At 45.9% G+C, this 25,566-nt stretch overlaps 1 protein-coding gene across 4 annotated transcripts in view; it reads left to right on the forward strand.

Annotated features, from left to right (window-relative positions):
- Positions 1–25,566, forward strand: part of SPECC1 (sperm antigen with calponin homology and coiled-coil domains 1) — a 226,925-nt gene that overhangs the window by 109,596 nt on the left and 91,763 nt on the right. For 3 of the 4 annotated variants that reach the window (XM_047089716.1, XM_047089717.1, XM_047089718.1), the window contains exon 4: positions 11,328–12,910. In XM_047089716.1, the coding sequence (XP_046945672.1) occupies positions 11,328–12,910 (1,583 nt within the window). Of the gene's footprint in view, positions 1–11,327; positions 12,911–23,930; positions 24,137–25,566 lie in introns of those variants that run through there. The other variant, XM_047089719.1, reaches the window with a different exon arrangement.

A 25,566-nucleotide genomic window follows, 5' to 3' on the forward strand; every position in this document is an offset into this window, starting at 1 on the left:
CTGGGCAAAGTGTATATAATGTTAGGGAGTCAGAGCTAAATCGTGATCTAGAATGGGTCCTTCTCAGGTGCATCAAGACTCACATATTGGGTGCCTGGGTGGCTCAGTCACGTAAGTGCCCGACTTAAGCTCAGGTCGTGATCTCACGGTTCATGACTTCGAGCCCCACGTTGGGTTCCGTGCTGACAGCTCAGAACCTGGAGCCTGTTTCGATTCTGTTTCCCTCTCTCTCTGACCCTCCCCCTCTAGTGCTGTCTCTCTCTCTCTCTCTCCCCCGTCTCTCTCAAAAATAAACAAAACATTTAAACAATTAAAAAAAAGACTCACAAATCGGGAAGTGGATCTTTTCTCATCTCTACTGAAGGGAAGGCTACACACGGAGAGGCAGATGTTGTAATTCACTAAAGCCCCACCGCCGTCAGCCCCTTCTCCTTTCCAGTTTGCTGACCAGAGACCCTGGGGGCGCACCTCCCATGCAGAGGAGTTAGGTAATGAGGATTTCATTTGGCTCACACAGTGGGCTAGGAAGCCAACCCAGCATGCAGAGTGAAATCTGGGGCCAACTGGTCCTCTGGCCACTTCAGTTTCAATGGAAATGAGACGTCCCGCCTGCTTTGGGCTTTTCAACTGGCGTGTTGGGAGCTGCCCTTCCAGAGCCGTTTTGCATTTTGGCTTCTGGAGGGGACTGCCAGCCGTGTGGGCCCCCTGCAAGAAGCCGCTCAGACCATGCTATTATCTCTTCTCGTAACACTGCCGCTTTGTCTCCCCACTTTGTCTTGCCTTTAAAGACCCAGTACAGAGTGGTCGCTGTGCCCTCCCTAGGCCAGACCCACTTCGGAGTCTTTTGTTCAGAGGCCCTCTCTGTCGAGAGCATCGTTCATGGTGGCCATGGAACAGTGTGACTATTTGGGAAAGAGAAGGATGCAATTTTTAAAAAAATTTTTTAACGTTGATTTTTGACAGAGAGGGAGGGTCAGAGACAGAAGGAGACACAGAATCTGAAGCAGGCTCCAGGCTCTGAGCTGTCAGCACAGAGCCCAATAGGGGGCTCAAACTCACAAATTGTGAAATCATGGCCTGAGCTGAAGTCCGACGCTTAACAGACTGAGCCACCCAGGCGCCCCGAGAAGGATGCAGATTTACAAGTGTTTTCAACTCTAACCCAAGATGCTGAGCCAGTGGAGTGTGAGCAAGATTAATTTGGCACCCTGCAAAAAAAAAAAAAAAAAAAAAAAAAATGACAAGACAGAAAACTTTTATCCTGCTACAAAAAAAAAACATCTCTAAACGTGGACCTGACTGTTTGCTTTTAGCCCAGAAAGCAAACTGCACAAGTGATTTGGTTCATTGGTACGGGTAGAATTCTTTTGAGTGGTTTCCTCTGTTTGGTCCGCCAAGGAGTTTCCATTGACTTTCATATGAGGTGAATGCATCTCTAGAAAACACTCCACGGAAACTTCCCAAAAGGCAGTGGAACTAGGGAAGAATTACCTTCCGCCACAGGCAAGGTGGGGCCTGAGATTTGATAACAGACTTCAGTTCCTTGTGGCCCTGCTTCTGCTTTGCTGAGTCGCCTCAAACTTTTTTATCTCACTTGTTCTGAGTCCAAAGGAACAGCACCGCCTGTAAAACCAACGGACGCCTGATTACCTCCTTCCGAGCTGCATCCACCAGCACTCACGTGTCTTTTTCTCCATTCTCGTTATTGACATGGTATAGACACAGGTTAAAAAACGAAATAGGGCCCTTATCATGAAAAGCAAAACTGCTGTTGCTCTACACCATCCCCTTTCTTATCCCACTTCTCGAAGTTAACCACTTACATACACTTGCTTAATTAAACTGCTAAGGTGCCTTTTTTTTTTTTTAAAGTAGACTTTCACAGCAGTTTTGGGCACAGCAAAATTGAGAGGGCACAGTGTGCCCACCCCTGTAACCCCTGTCCTGCCCCCCACCCCCCGCAAGTGTGCAGGGCTCCTCTCACCATCAATATCCCTCACTACAGTGGTCCATTTGTTACAACTGATGGACCTGTACTGACACATGACAGTCACTCAGTCCGTGGTTCACATTAGGGTTCATGTTCTTTGGGTTCGGACAAATGTATCCACCCATTATAGTATCACACGGAACAGTTTCACTGCCCTAAACATCCTCTGTACTCTGCCTATTTGTTCTTCCCTCTGCCCAACCCCTGATCTTTCTACTCTCTCCATAAGTTATCTCTTCTGGAATGTTCTATGGTTGAAATTCTACAGTGTGTAGCCTTCTCATAATGGCTTCTTTCACCCAGTCATCTGCATTTAGGGTCCTTCCCTGTCTTTTCATGGCTTTATAGCTCATTTCTTTGTAGCACTGAATGATACTCCATTGCCTGGATATATCATGGTTGATCCGTTCACTTTCGGAAGGACGCCTTGGTTGCTTCCATGTTTTGGCAGTTGTTAATAAAGCTGCTCTGAACATCTTTGTGCAGGTTTGTGTGTAGGCATCACTTTTCAACTCATTTGGGTAAATACCAAGGGGTGCGATAGCTGAATCACGGCAAGAGTGTGTTTAGTTTTGTAAGGAATTGCCAAACTGTCTTCACTGCCTAACTGCGCCATTTTGCATTTCTGCCAGCAATGAACAAGAGTTCCTGTTGCTCCGCACCCCTGTCGGCACGTGGTGGTGTTAAGGTTTTGGATTTTAGCCATTTTCGTATGTGTGTAATGGTATTTCATAGTTTTTTTTTTTTTGTAATGTATTTATTTATTTTTGAGAGAGACAGAGTGAGTGGGGGAGGGGCAGAGAGCAGGGGAGACACAGAATCCGAACGAAGCAGGCTCCAGGCTCCGAGCCGTCAACACAGAGCCCGACGCGGGGCTCGAATCCACGGACTGTGAGATCACGACCTGAGCCGAAGTCGGATGCTCAACTGACTGAGCCCCCAGCGCCCCTCTCGTAGTTGTTTTAATTTGTTGTTCCCTAATGTATTTCAACTTTATTTGCTAGCTGGGATAATATTCAAATGTTCTATAAAATAGTCTTGCATACTTGGTGTATAGGTCAGTTTAAATAGTATCTGTGTAATTATCACTATATATGTATATATTCCCCACAGAGTAAAGTCGTGTGGTACGATTTTGTGACCTTTCTTATGCAGCTTCCTGTTTTTGTGAAGTTTCTGGTTTTTTCACTGTTTTCTAAGTTATTATTTTAATTCTGATTAGTTAATATGCAGTGCTGTATTAGTTTCAGGTGTACAATATAGTGATTCAACACTTGCATATATCACCCAGTGCTCATCATGACAAGTGCCTTCCTTAATCCCCATCATCTGTTTAACCCATCCCTCTCCCTGCAACCTTCCCTCTGGTAACGATCAGCTTGTTCTCCGTAGTTAAGAGTCTGTTTATTTCTTGTGATAAGAACTTTTTTAAAAATTTAAATCCAAGTTAACATACAGTGTAATAATGGTTTCAGGAGTAGGATTTAGTGATTCATCACTTACATATAACGCTCAGTGCTCATCCCAACAAGTGCTCTCCTTAATGCCCATCGCCCATTTAGCCACCCCCCCCACCCAACACCCTGCCAGCAACCTTCTGTTTGTTCTCTGTATTTAAGAGTCTCTTATGGTTTGCCTCCCTCTCTGTTTTTATCTTATTTATCCTTCCCTCCCCCAATTTTCATCTGTTTTGTTTCTTAAATTCCACATATGAGTGAAATCGCATGATATTTATCTTTCTCTGACTTATTTCACTTAGCATAATACACTGTAGTTCCATCCACATTGTTGCAAATGGCAAGATTTCATTCTTTTTGATCGCCAAGTAATATTCCAGTGTGTATGTATGTATATGTCTGTGTGTGTCTATCACAGGTTTTTTATCCATTCATCAGTCCATGGACATTTGGGTTCTTTCCATAATCTGGCTATTGTCAATAGTGCTGCTATAAACATTGGGGTGCATGTGCCCCTTTGAATCAGTATTTTTGTATCCTTTGGATAAATACCTAGTAGTGTAATTGCCAGGTCTTAGGGTCATTCTATTTTTAATTTTTTTTGAGAACCTTTCACTATTTTTATTATATCCTCATTTTTTTTTTCATACTCTTCATCCAACCAGCTGTTCTTTCAAAGAAACTTCCCTCGGGAGGCATCTTGTCCTCTTGGCCCAGTTTGGATGTGTTCTCCAGATTTGCTCCATGGGTATCCTCTCGAGACTCCCCGTGACTGGTTTCCTCTAATAGAACTATTGGTCTCCCACGATCACTCACCCTCTTTCTCTTTGGTTTACTCCCTCGTTCTCCTGGAGCACATTCTCAAGTAACTTACTTAGAAAGGGTGTTAGCAGTTTAATTTTTTTTCTGAGTCTCCATATGTTTGACAGTATGTTTTATTGTCTGCCTCTGTGACTAGTTTATAGTTAGGTCAGATATAGAATTCTAGGTTGAAAATCATTTTCCCTCAGAACTTTGAAGGTGTTTGCTTCATTGCCTTTGAGAATTCAGTACTGCTATAATGAATGATGGCCAGTCTCATGCTCACACCCCTTCCCTGGACTTGTAGGCATTCTTGGTGTCCTGAAACTTTATAAAGGGGTATCTTCATGTGGGTCTTTTTTCATTCATTCTGCCTGACCCAAGTTCTGGGACTCACATTCTTCAGCGTTGGAGGATTCTCTCGTGTCAGTTTTTTGGTCATTTCCTTCACTGTGCTTCCACTGGTCTGTATTTCCAGATCTTCTGTTAATTGACTGTTTGATCTTCCAGATTGGCCCTGAGTGTTTACCTTTTCTGTTTAAATCTTGTTACATATCAGGAGAGGTTTTTGATTTTGCATTCCATCCCTTCTATCGAAGCTTATAATTTGACAAATGTATTTAAAATTTTTGAGAGTTTTTTCTTGTGCTATCCTTTTCTTTCTTCCAAGCATCCTGGCGTTGTTTTAAAATTTTTTTTTCTACGTTTTTTTATTTATTTTTGGGACAGAGAGAGACAGAGCATGAACTGGGGAGGGGCAGAGAGAGAGGGAGACACAGAACCGGAAACAGGCTCCAGGCTCTGAGCCATCAGCCCAGAGCCCGACGCGGGGCTCGAACTCACGGACCGCGAGATCATGACCTGGCTGAAGTTGGACGCTTAACCGACTGCGCCACCCAGGCGCCCCCCTGGCGTTGTTTTAATGAGTGCATATCACCTTGAATCTCAAGCTCTGTCCATGAGGCCTTCCTTGAGCATCCTCTAGAAATGTGCCTTCTTCCCCATCAGCCCCCTCCTTGTCAGGGCTCCCTGCACTCCAGGCCTTTTGCACATTCCGTTCACTTTTTCTTAGCCTACCTTTATGCCTTTAATCTAGTTTGAGGTACTTTTGTTGTAATTCGATTATACTTACCAAGTAAGTAGTTTGATATTCAGATCTGCTGCTCAGGTGAGAAGTCCATATAAAGAGAGTTAATTGGGGGGTCATCTGTATATAAGTGTTATTTTATGATTTTGAGATGGAATAGAATCACCAGGAAAATAATTTGTAATAAGAGAGGAGGAAAGGCCCAGGACCCAGGTCTGAAGATTCTGACAAGTAGAAGCAGAGAGACAAGGAGGGGCCAGCAAATGAGAGAGACCGAAGACAGTTGCTGAACTAAGAGAAAAACCAGGAGAGTTGTTCATTGGAGGCATGCTTGTTCCCGGGCACCTCGGGGGGCTCAATCGGTTAAGTGTCCGACTTCGGCTCAGGTCATGATCTCATGGTTCGTGGGTTCGAGCCCCACGTCAGGCTCTGCACTGACATTGCGGAGCCTGCTTGGGATTCTCTCTCTCTCTCTCTCTCTCTCTCTCTCTCTCTCTCTCTTTCTCTCTCTCTCTCTCAAAATAAATAAATAAATAAATGAATAAATAAAGTAATTAGTTAAAAAAAAAAAAGGAATTGTTTCAGTTCTGCTGAGAGGATTGAAGGTCTCTGTTGTGTTGGCCCATGTGGAGGTTGTGGATGGCCTCAGTGGACAAGGTTTGGGTTGAGTAATGGCAGAGGAGAGAGAAGAAGTGAAGACAACAAAGGTATAGGACTCTGGGGAGGATTCTGTTGTGAGGGGGAAGAAGGAAATCAGCTATTAGTTGGAGGAAGATGTGGGCTACAGACTTTTTAAGATTTTATTTTTAAGTAATCTCTACACCCAACATGGGGCTCGAACTCACAAACCTGAGATCCAGAGTTGCATGCTCTACCGACTGAGCTAACCAGGTGCCCCGAGATTTTTTTTTTTTAATTGAAGAGAGTTAAGCATGTTTAAATGCCCATCAGAAGGATGGAAAGGAAAGGCTGTTTCAACAAATCACAGGGACAGTGGAGATGTGGAATGGGTTAAATAGGTTTGTTGCAATGGGAGGGGAGGTGGGAACAAAAACCCAAAAGTGAAAAGGTTGGATATGTTGATTAGGATGAGATTATGCCTGACCAGGAAAGCCCAGGGAAGAAGTTTGACATCATCATGATGCAGGCGGGAATGCCTACTGATTCTGGAACAGAACAGTGAGCAGGATATTTAAGGGATATTGGTCCATTATGTCTCCGGGCTGGGAGAGGCTTGAATCGGAAAGACCTTTGGGAACATTTCAGAAATTTAGATGGAACATTCTTAAGGACCTAGACTGGATCCCTACCGAAAGGAAAACAAAGAAAAAATATAGGAACATTTCCAAAAATAGCTGGTTTTAGTGACTGGTTGGTTACCAAAAGAAAAGGGAGAGGACATTTTAAATGTTTTTCAGGTTCCGTGACTGGAGGATAAGGAGATATGGATAAGGAGAGCAAAGGGAAGGAGGAATAAATATCACTGAAAGGTTGAGAAAGATGGAGATTGAGGGGGGGAGATTAGATTTGACAATAAATGCATTATTGGAACTTTTGAGAAAAAAAGTTATGAATGGTTAGAGTAAAAAATATCCTACTAGTTTAGATTCTTTGAGACCGAAGGGGTAAGTTCTCTTGTGTTTCAGAGGCAAGGCAGCAATTATGTGGTAGGTGATAATGGTGAACTTTCATTTCTGTCTCCCGCCTGTATGTCCCACAGGACAGGTCTGTGAATTCTTATTGAAGAAATGAAAGTTTAGTAATTTATTTCAGAATGTCACCATTTCCTTCATCAGTGCATGGTAGAGAGAAGACCTACCTACCAAAGAACAATCCAAGTAGCATTCTTAGGGTAAGACAAGGAAATTAAGAAGGGACTGAAGTAAATTTAAAAAAATAAAATTAAAAAAAAAAGAAGGGACTGAAAATATTTTATTTTCAGCTCATGAGAATCACTGCTTAAGACAGGCATCTGATCTGATTTAAATGGTTGTGCTATTGTTGTTGTAAACATGCTTTTTATTCTCTGCAAAGATTTATGTTTCCTGCCCCCTTAACTCTCTGTATGTTGTTATGATAGGATTTTCCCTTCTGCTTTTTAAATTTACTACATAAATGTAACCATACAAAAGAAACAGGAAATTTTCTCACAGCCCAAGCAGCTTAATATGCACCTGTTCTCAATGTTCTGGGTACTCTTCTACTGTGTATGTCTATGAATACAGAGTTTGATGCACCTGTGATCTGTCACATTATAATTTTTCATTTGGCATTTTAAAAATATAACGCATCAGGGAGCACCTGGGTGGCACAGTCGTTTAAGCATCTAACTCTTGATCTCGGCTTGGGTCATGATCTCGCGGTTCATGAGTTTGAGCCCCGCATCGGGTTCTGTGCTGATGGCTCAGAGCCTGGAGCCTGTTTCCGATTCTGTGTCTCCCTCTCTGCCCCTTCCCCGCTTGTGTGTGCATGCTCTCTCTCTCAAATATATAAAATTAAAAAAAAAATTTTTTTTTAGTATAACATCATTTTTTTTAAGTTTATTTTGAGAGAGAGAGAGAGAGAGAGAGCGTGCGCATGTGAGCAAGGGAGAGGCAGAGAGAGAGGGAGAGAGAGAATTCCAAGCAAGCTTAACACTCAGCGTGGAGCCCCACACAGGGCTCGATATCACGACCTGAGCCAAAATCAAGAGTTGGACATTTAACTGGCTGAGCCATCCAGGCGGATCCAAACATTTTTTTCTTTTTGAGAGAGGGGGTACAAGTGAGTGAGGGTTAGATGGGGGGGGGGAGAGAATCCCACGAGAGGCAGAGAGAGAGAAGTGGGGCTCACCCGAAGCGAGGCTCGAGCTCACCAGATGTGGTACTCGAACTCGCAAACTGTGAGATCATGACCTGAGCCAAAGTCAGATGGCTAACGACTGAGCCACCCAGGGGCCCAGCAAGCATGTTTCATAGAAAATCATACTAGTCTTCCCAATTATGAGGTGGGGCTTGCTTTTATTTCAACTTCATGCCGTTAGACAGCCAGCCTCAGTAGGAATAAGTGGCGGTCTGATGGGAGGATGGGGAAAAGACCAGAGAAGTCCAGAGTGACGGCTAGGCCGTCCTTATTCTGTCAACCCCGGGCTTCTCACTGCCTCTGCGGTCTCCCTTGCCGTGGTGTATGTTTCCAGTGGTGTGCTCCATGTCAGGGTTCCCGGATGTATAGTGCAGTGCCGATCAAGTGTCAGAATGGAAACAACAGAAACAAAAACGAAAACAGATGTCGTAACAAACACAACTGGATTGTGTATTTCATAATACACAAGCGGATATATTTCACAAACGTACACTGATGTAAAAAAATTCCTAGTAGTCTAGGTAAGGTGCAAGTAGTAACACCTATGTGGAGGGCAAGCTAAGATTTGGCAGAAGGGAGGAGCTCACTTCAGCCGGAAAGGATGACAGGGTTGATCTGCTGCTCTGTTTGAGTCCTGCCCATCCTCAAACCCGACGGACGGACGGTTGAAAAGGAGCCTTCATTTCAGTGGCCGTGTCGGGAATGGCCAGTGGCTGTGTGATAACAAGAGCTGGGCTCTCCCATCTGCCTTGAACTTGAGTTATCTTCCGTTTTCATCAGGGCCCTTTCCAGGATTACTTCATTCTAGAGAACCAGCGTTACTAAAACGGTTTATTGCTTAGTGATTTCAATCTTCATTTTACGAGAACAATTAAATAAATCTTGCCTTCATTGAGTATTTTCTTCATTAAGTATGATGCAAGGAAGATGCCTGAAGGCATTAAACTGTGTATTGTAGTACTCTTAGCTTTCCAGTAACTTCTAATTTGAAAAAGTTAATTAAAAAACAAACAAGCCCATAGTTTGGGGGCACCTGGGTGGCTCAGTTCATTAAGCATCGGACTCTTCATTTTGGCCCAGGTCATGATCTCATGGTTCATGAGTTCAGGCCCCGCCCCCCTCCCCCCCCCCCCCACTGTCAGCACAGAGCCTGCTTGGGATTCTCTCTCTCTCCCTCTCTCTCTGCCCCTCCCCTGCTTGCGTTCCTTCTCTCTCTCTCTCTCTCTCTCTCCAAATGAATAAATAAACTTAAGAAAAACCATCTAGTTTTTCTGTATATTAGTATGACAACTTAAGCTTTATTGTGTCAAGGTTTTAAAAAGCACTTAACTGTTAGACACAGCACCGAATGCCATTGGCCTTCACATCATCACCCCCAATTTCAGCATGTTCATACCTTCAGGTCTTCCTTAGAAGCGGCCCTTGGCACTGGGCTCAGAGCTACTGTGCCACATCGGGTTCTGCTTCTGTCTTGGTCGACTGGAGCTGGGGGGCCATTCTGGGGGGCAGGGGGCATACCCTCCACTGCTTCCTACCTTGTGGAGGCCTAGGGATTGGTGACACCTTCTAGGGTCCTTTGTCACTGGGGACCTTCAACCTGAGGCACAGAGTTGGGGAAGTTACTGCAGTCAGCCTTGATTCATCAGTCTTTGAGTTTGGAAAATAGGTCCAGAATTTTCTCTTACCCTTTAACCTCTGAGGTGGGTCTCATTTGTAGAGCCATATAGGAGATCGATGTCTGGGTTCGCACTCCTAGAATTTTTTTTTAACATGGTCTACAATGTAGTATAGATGAAAACAGAAAATAGTTCCTTCCCTTACATTTCCCGTTATAAATACTCTAAATTTTGTATCATTTCCATATTATGTAAATCCCTTTAGCATTTAAAACCGTACCATAGCTACATGTAATGCGAACTTATCCCATTTGTTCTTATTTTTCTGAATACAAATAAGCACACTGTTTCCACTTCTGTTAAAAGCAGTAGGTCATTGGACTAGATTAGTCTTCCCTTGGTGTTATTCGTGTCTTGTGATTTCTTAAGCAAATTTGTACTCATTCACAAGATGTTGATGAACTTTTTAAAAAAAAATGTTTATCAAGGGGCACCCGGGGTGGCTCAGTTGGTTAAGCATCCCAGTTAGGCTCAGGTCATGAACTTGCGGTTTGTGAGTTCAAGCCCCACGTCAGGCTCCACGCTGAGTGTGGAGCCCGCTTGAGATTCTCTCTCTGTCTCTGTCATGGGGCGCCTGGGTGGCCCAGTCGGTTAAGTGTCCGACTTCGGCTCAGGTCACGAACTCACGATTCGTGAGTTCGAGCCCCGCATCGGGCTCTGTGCTGACAGCTCGGATCCCAGAGCCTGCTTCGGCTTCTGTATCTCCCTCTCCCTCTGTTCCTCCCCTGCTCGTGCACTCTCTCAAAAATAAAGATCGCACTCTCTAAAAAATAAATAAAGGTTTAAAAATATCAAAAAACGTTTATCAAGAAATGCACTGTGACCTTGCATTTTGTCAAAAGGCTGTTGTTTAGTTGCCGGGGTTACAGTTCAGATGCATTAGGCTGCAGGTTACAGAAAACCCAATTCAAGATGACTTGTGTGAAGGGCATTTATTGGCTTGTGTAACTGGAAGGCCAGCTTAGCTACAGGCTAAGCTCCAGGGCTGATTGACTGAGCAACTCCACCGAGCTACTAAGAATTTGCTTTCCTTCTTTCTACTTTGTTCTCACCTTCCTCTCATGATGACAACAGGTTGCAGCCATTCCCAGACTTCTGTGCTCCCTTCCTCATGTGCAGTAATGTTTTAGAAACTCACCCAGAAGACCCCCTCCTGGTGTTCTGTTGACCTCAGTTGAGGGGTGTGTCCAGGCCTTGAACCAGCAACTGTGGCTGGGATGAGATTAGGTGGAGGAGTTCAGGCTTGGAGTCAGTTTCCCCCCAAGTCTAGGGGCTGTGGGAGGAGATACAGAAACCCCAGTCAGCTCCAGGTAGGTTTCTAGAGGCGCGGGGGGGGGGGGGGGGGTGGGTGGGGCGGAAATGAATGAAGGGCAGCAGCCATCCCGTTCCGTGTCCGACATGAGTTGAAGTCACTTAGGTTTCATTTATAAAAGTGCTTGCGTTGTTTCATTGGTTTCTACTTCTTCTGTCCTTAGGGGCTGTGACAACAGCCAAACGGACAGGCATCCCAGCTCCTCGAGAACTTTCGGTAACTGTCTCCAGAGAGAGAACCGTGCCACGCGGTCCCTCCAACCCCAGGAAGTCGGTGTCCAGCCCCACGTCTTCCAGCACACCCACCCCTACGAAGCACCTGCGGACCACGTCCGCAAGACCCAAGCCAGAGAATGAAGGCGGGGAAAAGGCCGTGCTCGAGTCCCAGGTTCGGGAACTCCTGGCAGAAGCCAAAGCGAAAGACAGTGAAATTAACAGGCTTCGAAGCGAGCTGAAGAAATGTAAGGAGAAAAGGACTCCGAGCACTGAAGGAACCGAGCCTTCCGACGCAAATGCAGATGGAACGCCCGTCTCCCCAGGTGACTCGGAACCCTTGCTAAGAGCTCTTGAGGAGAAGAACAAGAATTTTCAGAAGGAGCTTGCAGATCTGGAGGAGGAAAACCGGGCCTTAAGGGAGAAACTGACTCATCTGGAGCATTCCCCAAATTCAGAGGGGGGTGCTAGTCACACGGGGGAGAGCAGCTGCCCAACGTCCGTAACTCAGGAGTCCAGCTTCGGAAGCCCACCCGGAAATCAGCTGTCGGGCGAGCTCGATGCGTACCGGCACCCCATACACGAAAACGCGTTAAGGACATCAGGCTCTTCAAGCAGCGACGTCACCAAGGCTTCTTTGTCCCCGGATGCCTCGGATTTCGAGCACATCACAGCCGACACGCCCTCCAGGCCCCTGTCCTCCAGCAGCAACCCCTTTAAGAGCTCCAAGTGCTCCACGACAGGCAGCTCCCCCAACAACGTGAGCGAGCTGTCTCTGGCCTCCCTCGCGGAGAAGATACAGAAGATGGAGGAAAACCAGCACAGCACGGCCGAGGAGCTGCAGGCTACTCTGCAGGAGTTGTCGGACCAGCAGCAGATGGTTCAGGAGCTGACGGCCGAAAACGAGAAACTGCTGGACGAGAAGACGATCCTGGAGAGTTCTTTCCACCAGCACCGAGAGAGGGCCGCGCAGCTAAGTCAGGAGAACGAGAAGCTGATAAACCTCCTGCAGGAGCGCGCAAAGAGCGAGGAGCCCGCCGCCGTTCAAGAAGGCAAAATCCTGGAGCTGGAGCAGAAGTGTGCAGAAATTCTTGACCAGGGCCGCTTTGAAAGAGAGAAGCTGCTTAACATCCAGCAGCAGCTGACCTGTAGCCTCCGGAAGGTGGAGGAGGAGAACCAAGGAGCTTTGGAAGCGATTAAACACCTCAAGGAAGAAAACGAAAAGCTGACCGGGGTTCTGGAACGGGAGCGGTGTAATAACGGTGTGATGGCCAAAACTCTGGAGGAGTGCAAGGCGACCTTGGAAGGGCTGCAGATTGAAAATGGGTCTTTGAAGGCGCATTTGGAGAGTGAGCAGCAGAAAGCGACGGAGACCAGTCCCGTGGGGCAGACGGCAGAGGCGCGTGAAGTTCAAGAGATGCTGAGAGTCGCTCGAGCTGAGAAGGATCAGCTGGAACTGTCTTGCACCGAGCTCAGGCAAGAATTGCTAAAGGCCCATGGTGAAATTAAACATGTTTCAAGCCTACTGGCCAAGGTAAGGACACAGTCCTTTCCCGGTATTTGCTCATCCTTCTTAGCGTTGTTCCCCTCGACCTTGAGATTCACAGAGCATAGAGACTCCTTGGTTCAGCCAGTTTCATTCATGAATCCAGCTTTCTAGCTTGAAGATGTGTTCCATTCCGGACAGACTGGGGACACAAAAATGAAACACCCCCATTTCTGACTGTAGGTTCAAAGTGTAGCAGGGAGATGGTGAATCAGATCAGTGAGTGCGATGCAGGGGTAAAGAGTATCCTAGAGGACAGCTCAGAGTCCAGTTCCAAGGAGGAACACCTAGAATGATATGGGAGAAAGGAAAGTAGTGCTGGAGGGCTTCCTGAAAGAGGTGGCAAGTAAGCTGAATCTTATTGGCTCAGAATGAGAGAGGGTTATCCAGGTTTATCAGTTAACATGCTCTGGGCTGCTAGTAACAGGAGATTAAAATCATCCCTAATTTCCCTCCCCAGTAATAATATAACCACTGTTTTGGGGTTTTCTTTCAGATGTGTGTGTGTGTGTATGTGTGTGTGTGTGTGTCCCACAAATTAAAAAAAAATTTTTTTATAGACTCATCCTTTACATACTCTTTTAGTTTAAAAATTTTAGGTTTATTTTTATTTATTTTTTTGAGAGGGATAGAGAGCAATCAGAGGAGGGGCAGAGAGAGAGGGAGACAGAATCCCAAGTAGGCTCCGTGCTGTCAGCACAGAGCCCAGTGCAGGGCTCGAACTCACAAACCATGAGATTAGGACCTGAGCCGAAATCAAGAATTGGACACTTAACTGATTGAGCCACCCACGTGCCCCGTGTAATTTAATATTTTGTGAGTATATTCTTCTCATTATTCTTTGAAACGTGATATTAAGGCCAGGCCGTATTCTAGTATATAAATATTTCATATGTTCTGTACCAGTCACCTGTTCATTGAGCGTGTTATGTTCTCTTCCGGTCTTTTGATATTGTAAATACATTTTTTGTTTATATCTGTCTGGTTATTTCCTTAGGAAAAATTCCTAAACACTGACTTGATGTGTCAGAATGTGACCTTTTTTTTCTCTATTATTTTTTTTAATGTTTATTTATTTTTGAGACAGAGACAGAGCATGAACGGGGGAGGGTCAGAGAGAGAGGGAGACACAGAATCGGAAGCAGGTTCCAGGCTCTGAGCTGTCAGCACAGAGCCCGAGGAGGGGCTCAAACTCACGGACCGTGAGATCATGACCTGAGCCGACGACGGACGCTTAACCGACTGAGCCACCCATGCGCCCCGAATGTGACCATTTTAAGGACACTCAGTGCATTCAGCCAGTTTTCCCCCCAGAAGTGTTCCCACCAGCTGATCCACGGGAGTGCCTGTTTCCCTGAACCCTTGCCAATGCTTGGTATCCAGTTGCTGGGTCTTTCAGATCTGGTCTTCATTGCCTCTTTTTTCCTCCCCTTCTTCACTGGGGAAGATCTTACCCAGCCCACAATCAAATAAATGATCCCTGTTTCATTTTTAAAAATAATCCTTTCATCAGTCTGCAACTTTGTCACATGATAAAGTTGCTGGTAATTCTATAAGATCCTGCCTGCTCACAGAGCAGTGCTGGAAAGGCACAGACAGGTGGCTTCCTAGTTTCCGTTTCCTGCAAGCTCTGGATCTGTGATGTTAGGGGTCTGGTGGTGAGAGAGAGAGGTTGAAATCACTTCCCACCTTAGGGTCGTCACTGTTTTAAGAAACAAGTTGTAGGCGCCTGGGTGGCTCAGTCAGTTAAGCGTCCGACTCTTGATTTCAGCTCAAGACCTGATCTCACACAGTCGAGAAGGCAGAGCCTGCTTGGGATTCTCTCTCCCACTCTTTTTGCTTCTTCACCCCTATAAGCTCTCTCTCTCTCCCTCAAAATAAATAAACACACACACACAAAAAAAAGAAAAGAAAAAAGTTGTGCCATGAGCTCACAGGGTGATTTTTCTCCACTGCTTCATCTGCCTTTAGATTAGTCTACTGCCTGGTGCCTGGGTTGGTTAAGTTGGTTAAGCATACACCTGTGGCTCAGGTCATGATCTCACGGTTCGTGGGTTCGAGCCCCGCGTCGGGCTCTGTGCTGACAGCTCAGAGCCTGGAGCCTGCTTCGGATTCTGTGTCTCCCTCTCTCTCTGACCCTCCCCTGCTTGTGCTCTCTCTCTCAAAAATAAATACACATTAAAAAATTTTTTTAAAAGATTAGTTTGTTGCAACTTGGTTCTGGCTTGGTTGTTTGATAATCTGAGTGGTAGGTAGTGTTACTTTTTTCTTTTTTTTTTTTTATCATTGTCAGTGTTCTAAATTTATAGCTAAAATGCTAAATAAAATTTCAATAAAATTTGAAAGTATGGAAGTGATTCCATAGAAGGTACTCGCCAGGTGCCCATTTGAAGTTTAAGTTGGTGATTGTAGCTTTACATTAACTTCTAGTGTCTGAAATCATTTCCTCTCCATCACTCTGTTGCAAAATGCGTCATCTTCCAGATGACCTTCTTGAAGTGCCCCCTCAGTCCTTCACCTATCTCTTCGCTATTTCGATTGACTTTACATTAAATACATGGGTCACCAAGAAATAATTTGGTATCTCAAAACAGTAGCTTCACTTCTTCTGGCCATGAAAATTATGTATTCGTTACGGAAGGTTTAGGAAATATGGAAACGTATAAAGAGAAAAATTAATACTACCTTCAGTCCCGTCACTTGGAGAAAAACAGTGTCGACAGTTTGCTGTATGTCTTCTCGGACGTTTCCCCAGTTTATGCACGTTTAGGCACGTGTACCAACCTGTGTCAGCATAAGTAAAATATTTAATCTTCTTATTCAGAAGGATAGAGTATGTCACTCCACATGCCTTGAATCCTTGAACACACAGACCAGCTGGATTCGTTTACCGGTTCTACGTTAACTTATTTCATTAATTTGTTTCTGCTTTTATCTTTATTAATCCTTTTATCCTGCTTGTCTGTATTTCCTTGGTTTCTTCTTAGTTTTTTGAGTGAAATTCTGTGTTCGGTTAAGTCTGTCATTGCTTGGTTGATAATGACAGCATTTAAAGGTATGAGTTTGCCCTTCCTTCTAGCTTTATCTACACGAGGACAGTAAAATTGAGAATTTTTCTGGGACAAACCAAGTCTAATTTGGAGAAAAAGAAAAAAGGTTTGCATTTTCTGTGGAGTGCAAGGTACAGCATATACATTTTAAGTCAGCTGTTAATTATATTATTCCTGTATTCCCTTTGTATTGCACGCTGATTAGAATCATCAAAAATTTGTCAGTAGAATGGAAGAGACTGTAGCTGGTATTTCGAGGTAAGACTGTGTGAAGCACCAGGTCACCTGGAGTTGCTTGTATACTTGAGATCCCAGGTCTGTGATTTTGTGCCATCTTAGTGCACAAGGGCATTGACCTATAATCACAGTGGGCTCGTTACCTGTGCTTTTCTGTTACCTTCGAAAAGGTGTAAAACCCGGACTTTCTAGGCTGACCGAAAGCTTATTGTAACCCCAGGGCAGGATATCAGTTGATCTATCAGCAACCATGAATTCAAGTGATAAGATGTTAAGGGACTCATGCCTGAAGGACACAGGAGCACTTTTAGTACAAACATAGAATGATGTGAAGCGATGGATTGATAAGTGGAAAGCGTGGGTCCTCCTGACTTGGTTAATTGTGATTAATTCTGTGACCTTGGGCAGCCCCTCTTCATCGTAGGGTGTAGAACAGAAGTGTGGTTGGTGTGGAGGCGGAGGGGGTGGATCTTGGCCTCGTTCCTGATTTAAGGGAGTGTCTTCAACATTTTGTTATCAAGGATGTCTGTCGTAGGCACGTGCTGTGTACCTTTTATTGAGTTATATGAGTATTTTGCTAGGAACTGATTTGTTTGTTTTTTTTAAAAGGATAGGGATTGAATTTTTCTACATCTGTTGTAGGTCTTAAACATCTCTCAGATCTGATCTTAGAGTAGTTTTTATATAATCATGGTGGTTTTTCTCTTTTAACTTGTTAACAAGGTGAATTAGAATAACAGATTTTCTAAGGCAGTCCAGTGTTAAGTCATCTTTGCATTCCCAGCGCAAATTCTAATTCTTTAGTTCTCAGTCACTTTGCAGGACATTTGCTAGACCTTTCACATTTCACCACCTGGAGCCGATGTCTGAGTGAGTGTCCTGTTAACCACCAAGCAGTTTCTTGGTGATGAACAACTTCTACGTTTGAGCTCTGCATTCATCCATTCAAATTCATGGCAGAAGGCGACTGTTATGAGAAAAGAACAAAATTGCCTGTTTACTAAAGAGAGGAAAAGCAATACCAAACCACCCTATGATCTGATTGAGTAAATCTGTATAAATTTCCAGTTTCCGTAAGTTACACAGATGACTCAGATACTATTAGAAGAGCCTCTGAAAAGCCTTAAAATGTACTTTTTTTTTTTTTTTTTTTTGGTGCAAGGTGGATCTGTTCTTCCTACAGTAAATGGAAAATTGGTAGGACATTTACAATCATTGGGATTATTTGAGAGGCTCTCTGTTCCTCTCATTTCTTTGTCTTCAGCTGTTTGCTAGTATCTCCATTCTTGTCAGCTTCTCTGATATGCTATATATACATTTTGCTGGCAGATTACCGTATGGTTATAAAACATGCCTCCGTACGACTTTGAGGATGGCTATCATTTCCACAGATGCCTCAGCCTCCTATAAGCCACACTCATTCGCTCTCCCTCTCTCTGTCTCTCTTCCTTTTGGAGAGAGAGGAAGAGAGAGAGAGAGAGGAATGCCTGCCCCAGCCAGCAAGCAGCATGTCATTAAATGGGATTATTGGTTTTTCAGACTATACTGCAATCCAGGTTTATGGTTTTCTAACGATCACATTTGCAGTTGGTTGAGATCTTGATTTCAAGTTACAGTGTCTATAAGCCTTGAAACCTAGAAGTTTTAAAAGAAAGTATTGTCGTTGTTCCCTCCCCCCCCCCCCGCCCCACCCCTGAGGTTGAAAGCTTATAGGTGGTATCCTTAGAAATTTAGTTCTTTCTAAAGCAGAAACTCGGGTGTCTCTTCCAGAGGAGAGAGGAGATTATAAAGAAATACATGCTGGGGCGCCTGGGTGGCTCAGTCAGTTGAGCATCCGACTTTGGCTCGGGTCATGATCTCACGGCTCGAGTTCGAGCCCTGCACAGGGCTCTGTGGTGACAGCTCAGAGCCTGGAGCCTGCTTCAGATTTTGTGTCTCCCTCTCTCTCTCTCTGCCCCTCCCCCACTCACACTCTGTCTCTCCCAAAAATAAATTGGCATTAAAAAATTAAAAAAAAAAAAAGAAAAGAAACACTTGCTGTGAGTGGTCGGAGAAAACTCAGAGGTGCAGTAATCATTGTGTGACCAGTGTTGGTCACTAGGCCAAACTGATTAGGGGAGCCACTGGCCGCAAATGGCAAAACCAGAATTTGAGAGAAAGATGCACCAAGGAGATGATTCTGTAGCCATGACAGCAGAATAGGACTCTTTGAAGGACTGAGGTGACCTTGGAGCCTGCTTAAATAGCAGGTGGTCCGTGAGGATGCCCAGGCCATGCTTTGGATCCTAAGAAACAGAAACCCTTAGTGCCAGCGGCTGAAGCCAGCGGCTCACTTTCCTCCTGTAATCGGAAGTCAGGAGGCAGGAAGTTGGTAGCTGTGGTCCAGGGGCTGTGTGACGTCAGGGCTCTGTGATTCCACGGCCTTCCTGCCAAGAGGGCACAGGATCCTTAGCATGTGATCCCCACAGTCCTGACAGGCAGGAGCCTCGGCAGCTCCCCGATACCTCAGTCCTGTCGGGAGAACAGTTTTCCCCGGCTTGGCGCGGGGCGGCGGGGGGGGCCCTCAGCAACTTTTACCTCTGTGTCTGGTCACAACTGGGCCACACGCACCCTCCCCCAGCCCACTTCCCTTGATATCACAAGATCACAGCCCGATTCTTAAACCAAATTGGGATTCTTAGAAAGAAATGGAGAATGACTTTTGGGTAAGGGAGAGAGCACTGTTTGCCGCAGCCCCCAGAGAGGGGGTTCGCTTTCCCCCATTCCCGTCCGTTCTCCGTGAAGTGCTCGCAGTGATCTCCTGAATTCAGGGTAAAGCCTTCGGCCATTTGCACCCAATGCAGCCCCTGATGGACACCCAGCAGCCACCTTCTGTTGCACCCCCAGCTCCCCTGTACGGGCCCTGCCTGGCCCAGTCTTTGTCTGCATCAGGAGTTTTGTTGTTTGGGAGGCTCTCTCCACCGAAGGTGCTCTGGCCCCTGTCTTTGTCCCCCTCCCCATTCCCCATCCTTGACTTGCCTCACCCTGCCTTAAGCGTTAGGTCTCATTGGTGGTGTCGCTTTTTCAGAGGGGCCCTCAGCTCTGTGGGGTCACTGTCCCCATGGTAGATCAGCTAGCTCCTTGCCCTTCCCTGGCATCTCGGAGGAGGTCAGAAGTATTGGCGAATCTGTTTGGTAGAGTCCAAGGGGGAGCTTAGGGATCACGTCTCCTGCGTGCATCATGAACTGGGTACTTGTGGGAGAGTCGGTTAAGGTTGAGTTGTTGAGGCTGAAAACGTGGACGTTTCAGTGGTCTTGGGCTCAGTGTCCCTCCTGCTCTCCGGTGCCTTTGGTGGACGCCAGTGTATCAGTTCTCTGGGTAAAGCAGTCCTGTGACTTCGTGCTGGGAAGAAGGCAGTGAGAAACCTGTGTAACAGAGCCTGTTTTCAAGTCGAGAGGAGACTCTTGTCCAGGCCGCTTGGGGAAGGCCTGTAGGCTCTGCACCGGGAAGCAAGCCTTCAAGGGGGGCCATTGCTCAGGGACTGCGCCTCGGGCCCCAGCCTTGTGGTCCAGAGCTTGAAGCCTGCTGTGCACCAGGAGCTGAAGCTTAGGAAGGGCCCTCTGTGAAGCAGAACGCCCTTGCGGCCTTTATTAGGTCAGATCTGACAGTCAGGTGGCCCAGGACATGATGGCAGTCCCGTGTTGCCATGTGACTGCTGGCTCCCTCCCCTCCCCTCCCCAGCCCCACCCCCACCCCCACCCCCACCCCCACCCCCACCCCGTAGGGCTCTGTTCTCAAAACCTTGTGAAGGAGTTTGGGGGCTGAACCTGAGGGTTTGGCAAAGAGACACGTGATGTTTGAGTAAAGGTGGAGGGGACACTCCCCTGGACCCAGTGTGGTCTCTCCCTTTCTGGATTTCCTGGGCTGACTGCCCCTCGCCCCCCCCCCCCACTTCCCTTCCGAGGGGCCCATTTTTCTCTGTAGACGTGTTAACACCTTTCCTGAGATTAGGCCTGAGCACTTTTTTTTCCTCAACTTGACCTTAGGGCTTGTCTGCGAAGCCCTGGCATTTTGAGCACTCAGGAAGCACCTCCCTGAGTGCTCATCTGAAAATCTAGAAAGTTCCCAGAGTGAAATACAGATGCTTACCCATTTCTTTGAGGGTTTCCTAGCCATTTTCCTTTTTCCATAACAAAAGCTTAAACTAAATGACCATGCTCTGCTCTCCCTTGGCAGAATAGCATTGCAAAAAAATAAAGAGAAGAAAAGTTCAAGTTTTGGCCAGCGTGAATGAAACATGGCTCTCCATCAGCAGTATATATTCGAAACAGGGCCAAGAAGTAAGCGAACGGAGTTTTGGAGGAACAAAGTTAGATGTAAAAACAAACACAACAAAAATAACACACTCTTACTCATGGTGAAGTTACTCAAGCAGTCACTCCCAAGTTTATTTACTTTCATACCATACACAGCTGACCCTTGAACAGCGCGGGTCCACTTTACATGTGGAGGTTTTTTTCAGCAAGTGCAGTACTGTAAATGTATTTTCTCTTCCTGATGATTTTCTAAATAACATTGTCTCTAACTTCCTTTTCCTCAAGAATACGGCTTGTAATACGTATAACATGCAAAATATGTGTTCGCCGACATTTATGTGATCAGCAAGGCTTCATAGTAGGCTATTAGGAGTTAAGTTTTGGTGGAGTCAAAAGTTATAGTTTAGTAAAGCAATAAAGTTTTCAACCATGTAGGGGAGGTCGGTGCCCACTAACCCCCATGTTTTTTGGGGATCAGCTGTGTAGTTTTAACATTGGGACTTTTTCCATATATTAGGTATCCAGTTATATTCTTCCTGAATAAATGAATGAATGTTAGAGAAACTTGTAATGGAATATAGGAGAGAGGCTGTGATAATCGTATCAATATGTTAAAAAACAAAATTTAGAGGGAGGGGGGTGCCTGGGTGGCTCATTCGGTTAAATGTCCGACTTTGGCTCAGGTCGTGATCTCATAGTCCTTGAGTTCGAGCCCCACGTTGGGCTCTGTGCTGACAGCTCAGAGCCTGGAGCCTGCTTCCGAGTCTGTGTCTCCCTCTCTTTCTGCCCCTCCCCTGCTCGCACTCTGGCTCTCTCTCAAAAATAAATGTTAAAAAAAATTTTTTAAACACATAAAAGCAAAATTTAGGGGCACCTGGGTGGCTCAGTCAATTGGTTAAGTGTCCAGTTTCGGCTCAGGTCATTATCTTGCGATTCCTGAGTTCAAGCCCCACATCAGGCTGTCTACTGTCAGCATGGAGCCCACTTGAGATCCTCTGTCCCCCTCTCACTCTGCCCCTCCCCTGCTTGCACGTTTGCGCGCGCATGCGCCCTGTCAGAAATAAATAGACGTTAAAAAAATTTTTAAATGTAAATGTTAAAAAAACAAAATTTGTTATCAAATTTTAAAAATAACAGTTAATAGTTTAGTGCTCTATATGTGCTAGGTGCTCCTGGAGGCTTAAGATCATTTCATCTCATTTAATCATGTTTTTATGCTAGAAATACTGTCATTATCTAATGTTTTGCACTTGAAAAAACCAAGACAGAGAATGGCTAATGTTACTAGCTTACTGATGAATTGACGAAGGCCAGGATTCAATATTGGGTCTTTACTCCTCATCACTGATTTGTACTGCTTTCTGGTTCCATGACCATAAAGAAGGGTTAGAAAAACATTTGAGGCAGACGAGAGGACTCAAACACACTGTAGTCTTAAGGCCAGAGCTTTCTTGGTTTGAAAAGAACAAGCTTTCAAGTCTCAATGAATTAGGAGAATTTTTATTTGATTAGAACACAATAGAAAAGTTCACAATGAAAACCTGAGTCATCAGAACACATCCTTTTGTTTGATTTAGAACTTGGATCTTGAGGGGAGTAGGAGGTAACCCGGGGAGGTGGTGGGGTGGGGACTGCAGGTTCTAGCCCGTCTGTCCCAGAGCCGCCCTGCCCGACCCTGCATCCTGGGTCCCGGAAGGGTGGGAAGCTGCGCCTTGGTTGTGAATCCCTCGAGGTCCTTGCTGCCATCTGCCCTCTGGCGGTTGTCGGAGCTTGAAGCACTGGCTCTAAACAGCCCTCTCCAGGAAGGACTGAGGCTCCCACTCCCTCCATGGGAAACTCATTTGAATCTGTTTGTAATACAATTCTTCACGCCCATTTCTAGAGAAAGTTGATTTTTGAAGATGAGAGGTCATCTGTGGAATGCATGAGGTGATTTCTCGAGACCTTGGAGGGGCGCCTGGGTGGCTCAGTCGGTTCAGCCTCTACCTCTTGACTTCGGCTCAGGTCATGATCTCACAGTTTGTGAGTTCAGGCCCCACATCGGGCTCTGTGCTGACAGTGGGGAATCCTGCTTGGGATTCTCTCCCTCCCTCCCTCTTGCCATGCTCTCTGTCTCTCTCTCAAAATAAACGAGTAAACATTAAAAAAAAAAAAAGAAGGGGAGACAGTAAAAATCACGTTACTGGTTGTCGGATAGAGCAGTTATTGAACTAGAGAAGCTGGACTCTAAAGGACTGGCCGGCAGGAGGGCAGCCTAGAACTCAAAGGGTCATGGAAGTACCAGGTGTTGGCCCCAGATACCTGATAAATTGCGTTGTTCTTTTTAATTAGCTTGGCTTCGCCCTCTCTCCATCTGTAAATCTGTAAAATGAATATAATAACACCTGCCTGTTACTACTTAGCAAGCCCCTGCAGGAAGACGTTGCGAAGCGACTTAAGGGCCTTGTCGTGGTTGCTTGTCTTAATGAAAGAGCTTTCCGGAGTACATTGCTAAACTTGAGACAACGACTCCCCAGTCAAGAAGGAGGAATGAGGTGTGTGATCTGAAACGGCATCCTGACTTGCAGGTTTACTGGCCCCAGCGGGCCACCGCACACATCCCAGCGGCCCCCTCCCCACCGCCTCGCCTGCCATCCGGTGCTTGTGATCACGAGGGGCCAACGTGTGGGAAGTAAAGGTGGGTCGGGGCCTGTGGGAGGCCAGCAGCCTCGGCCGCGTGTGGAGACCCTCCTTAGGGTGCATCCTTCAGTTTCACTCCTGACGCACAGTAGGTCCCACGCAAGTAACAGGCATGTTTCTAGACACCAGGTGAGCAGCCCTCAGCCTGAGAGTTCCTGGACACGGAGCCCAGCCCGCTGTGCAGAAAGCCACGGTCTTACTCAGGGTGCAGGGCTCATAGTGTGAGCTTCCTTCCTCTGCTGCTTTTCAAATGCTGTCGAAGCTCAGCCTTCTCGTATCTAAAACGCCGTGCCCCTCTTCTACCTAAAGTCTTGTGTTTATTCTGGAGCTATCAGCGGATACAAGACTTGGCTGTTTTGTGTGTTGTGGACTTCCTGGACCTGTGTCATATTATCATCTAACGTCGCACACACGGAGACATGAGGCAGTTAGGAGAGATACAGTAACTTTTATTGAGTGCTTCCCATGTGTCAGGCAGGGCGATAAACTCTTTAAGTGCAGTATTTCATTTAATTGTTCAGATGAGGCAACGGAGGCAGGGAGATTACAGAACCCAGGGCTGGGGGCACCTGGGTGGCTCAGTCGTTTAAGCGTCCGACTTCAGCTCGGGTCGTGATCTCAAGGTTTGTAAGTTCGAGCCCCGTGTCAAGCTCTTTTCAGCACAGAGCCTGGAGCCTGTTTCGGATTCTGTCTCCCTCCCTTCCTGTGCATTCCCTGCTCACGCTCTGCCTGTCTCTCTCAGAAATAAACATTAAACAATTATATACATATTTAAAAAAAAAAAAAAGAAAGAAGAAGAACCCTGGACTGACTTGGGCAGAATTGGGATTTCAGCTCCGGCAGCAGTCTCGATGTACCACAGCAGCTACAATGATGCATTTTCTATTGCAGTATCCAGCCACACGCCTTTATAATTGAAATACAGGTTTCACAGAACAGAGCTCACCTTTGAGGTAGGCAGTGTACTGGTTCCCTCCGTATTCCCTCTCTCTCTCTCCCTCCCTCCCTTCTTTCTTTCTTTATTCCTTATCGCAACGTCCCAATTGAAAAACAGGTGCAATATTGCTGTCCAGTGTCTGTGTATTCATTCATCAGGTTTTCACTAGGTGCCTCCTGTGTGTTTGATGCTGTGCAGGTGCCAGGGATATGATGGTGAAGAAAGCAGACAGGGTCTCTGCCTGCCTAGAACTTACACCCAGAAGGGTTTTTTTTTTTTTATGATTATTGATTTATTTTGAGAGAGAGAGCATGAGCTGGGGAGGGGCAGAGAGAGATAGAGAGAGGGAGGGAGAGAATCCCAACAGGCTCAGCGCTGTCAGCACAGAGCCCAGCGCGGGGCTCGAACTCACAAACTGTGAGATCATGACCTGAGCCAAAATCAAGAGTCGGACACTTAACTGGCTGAGCCACCCAGGCACCCCTACAGCCAGAAGGTTTTACCCATTAAATGCAATGGTAAAAAAAAAAAAAATGTTACTGTAAATGGAGATGCCTCCAAATCTAGGAAGAAATCTATTAGGTACCAAGCTTATATTAATTGGTAAGTGTATAGCTATTTTGCAACATTATTTAAAGGACTATAGACAGACTATAGATAGACTATAGACCAAATACTGTGAAACATTTAAAGTAATGACAGCATTGTAGATATCAGTGTGGATACATGTCAAAAACATGATTAAAAACAAGTTTTACGAAAGCGTAACAAGTCTATGACTTGTATACAAATTCTAAAGCAGAACTATGTCCATAATACTATGTATTATGGGCACATTCATAAATAGTAAAAGTGAAAACCATTTTGGAACAAGTGCACGCCAATTTTAGGATAATGCAAATTACTCTCTGGGGTGGGAGAGAAGGTTGGGGCTTCACTAAATCTTGTTAAAGTCAAAATATTTAGCAGACATGGCAAAATTTAACCATCGTTAAGTCCGTTTGGGCGCATGGCTATCTCGTCACGTTGGGGGCTTTTCTGCGCATTCGAAATGTTTAATGATGAAGAACTGAAAAGGTGAAATGAATGCCTGCCCTGTGCCTCTTTTCTGTGTCTCGTGCACGTACATGTTTGTGTTCTGTGCCTTCCGCTGGTGTTCTCCATCACATTAATGTCGTATTTCTCTAAAGAAACACCATGACTGCAAGTACTTTACGGCTGAAGGGATTTGGAGTTTGCGGGGGGGTGGGAGGGTGGCCGGCATCAGGGGCGGTGGGGGGGGTGGGGCGCGGAATCAGTCAGGTCCTGGGGGCATTGTTCCCGGCTCACCAGCAGAGGGCGCTGTGCCACAGCAGATGTGAGGAGGCCAGCTCTTGCGGTGCAATACCAGGGCCTCCCGGGGGAGCGCTGTTGCACCCAGCTGCAGGACAGAAGGGCCCTTGGGTA

This window comes from Lynx rufus, unplaced genomic scaffold (assembly GCF_022079265.1).
Source record: "Lynx rufus isolate CCGP_SWC_20201006 ecotype Redwood Valley unplaced genomic scaffold, mLynRuf1.p SCAF_28, whole genome shotgun sequence".
NCBI classification, from domain to species: Eukaryota; Metazoa; Chordata; class Mammalia; order Carnivora; family Felidae; genus Lynx; species Lynx rufus.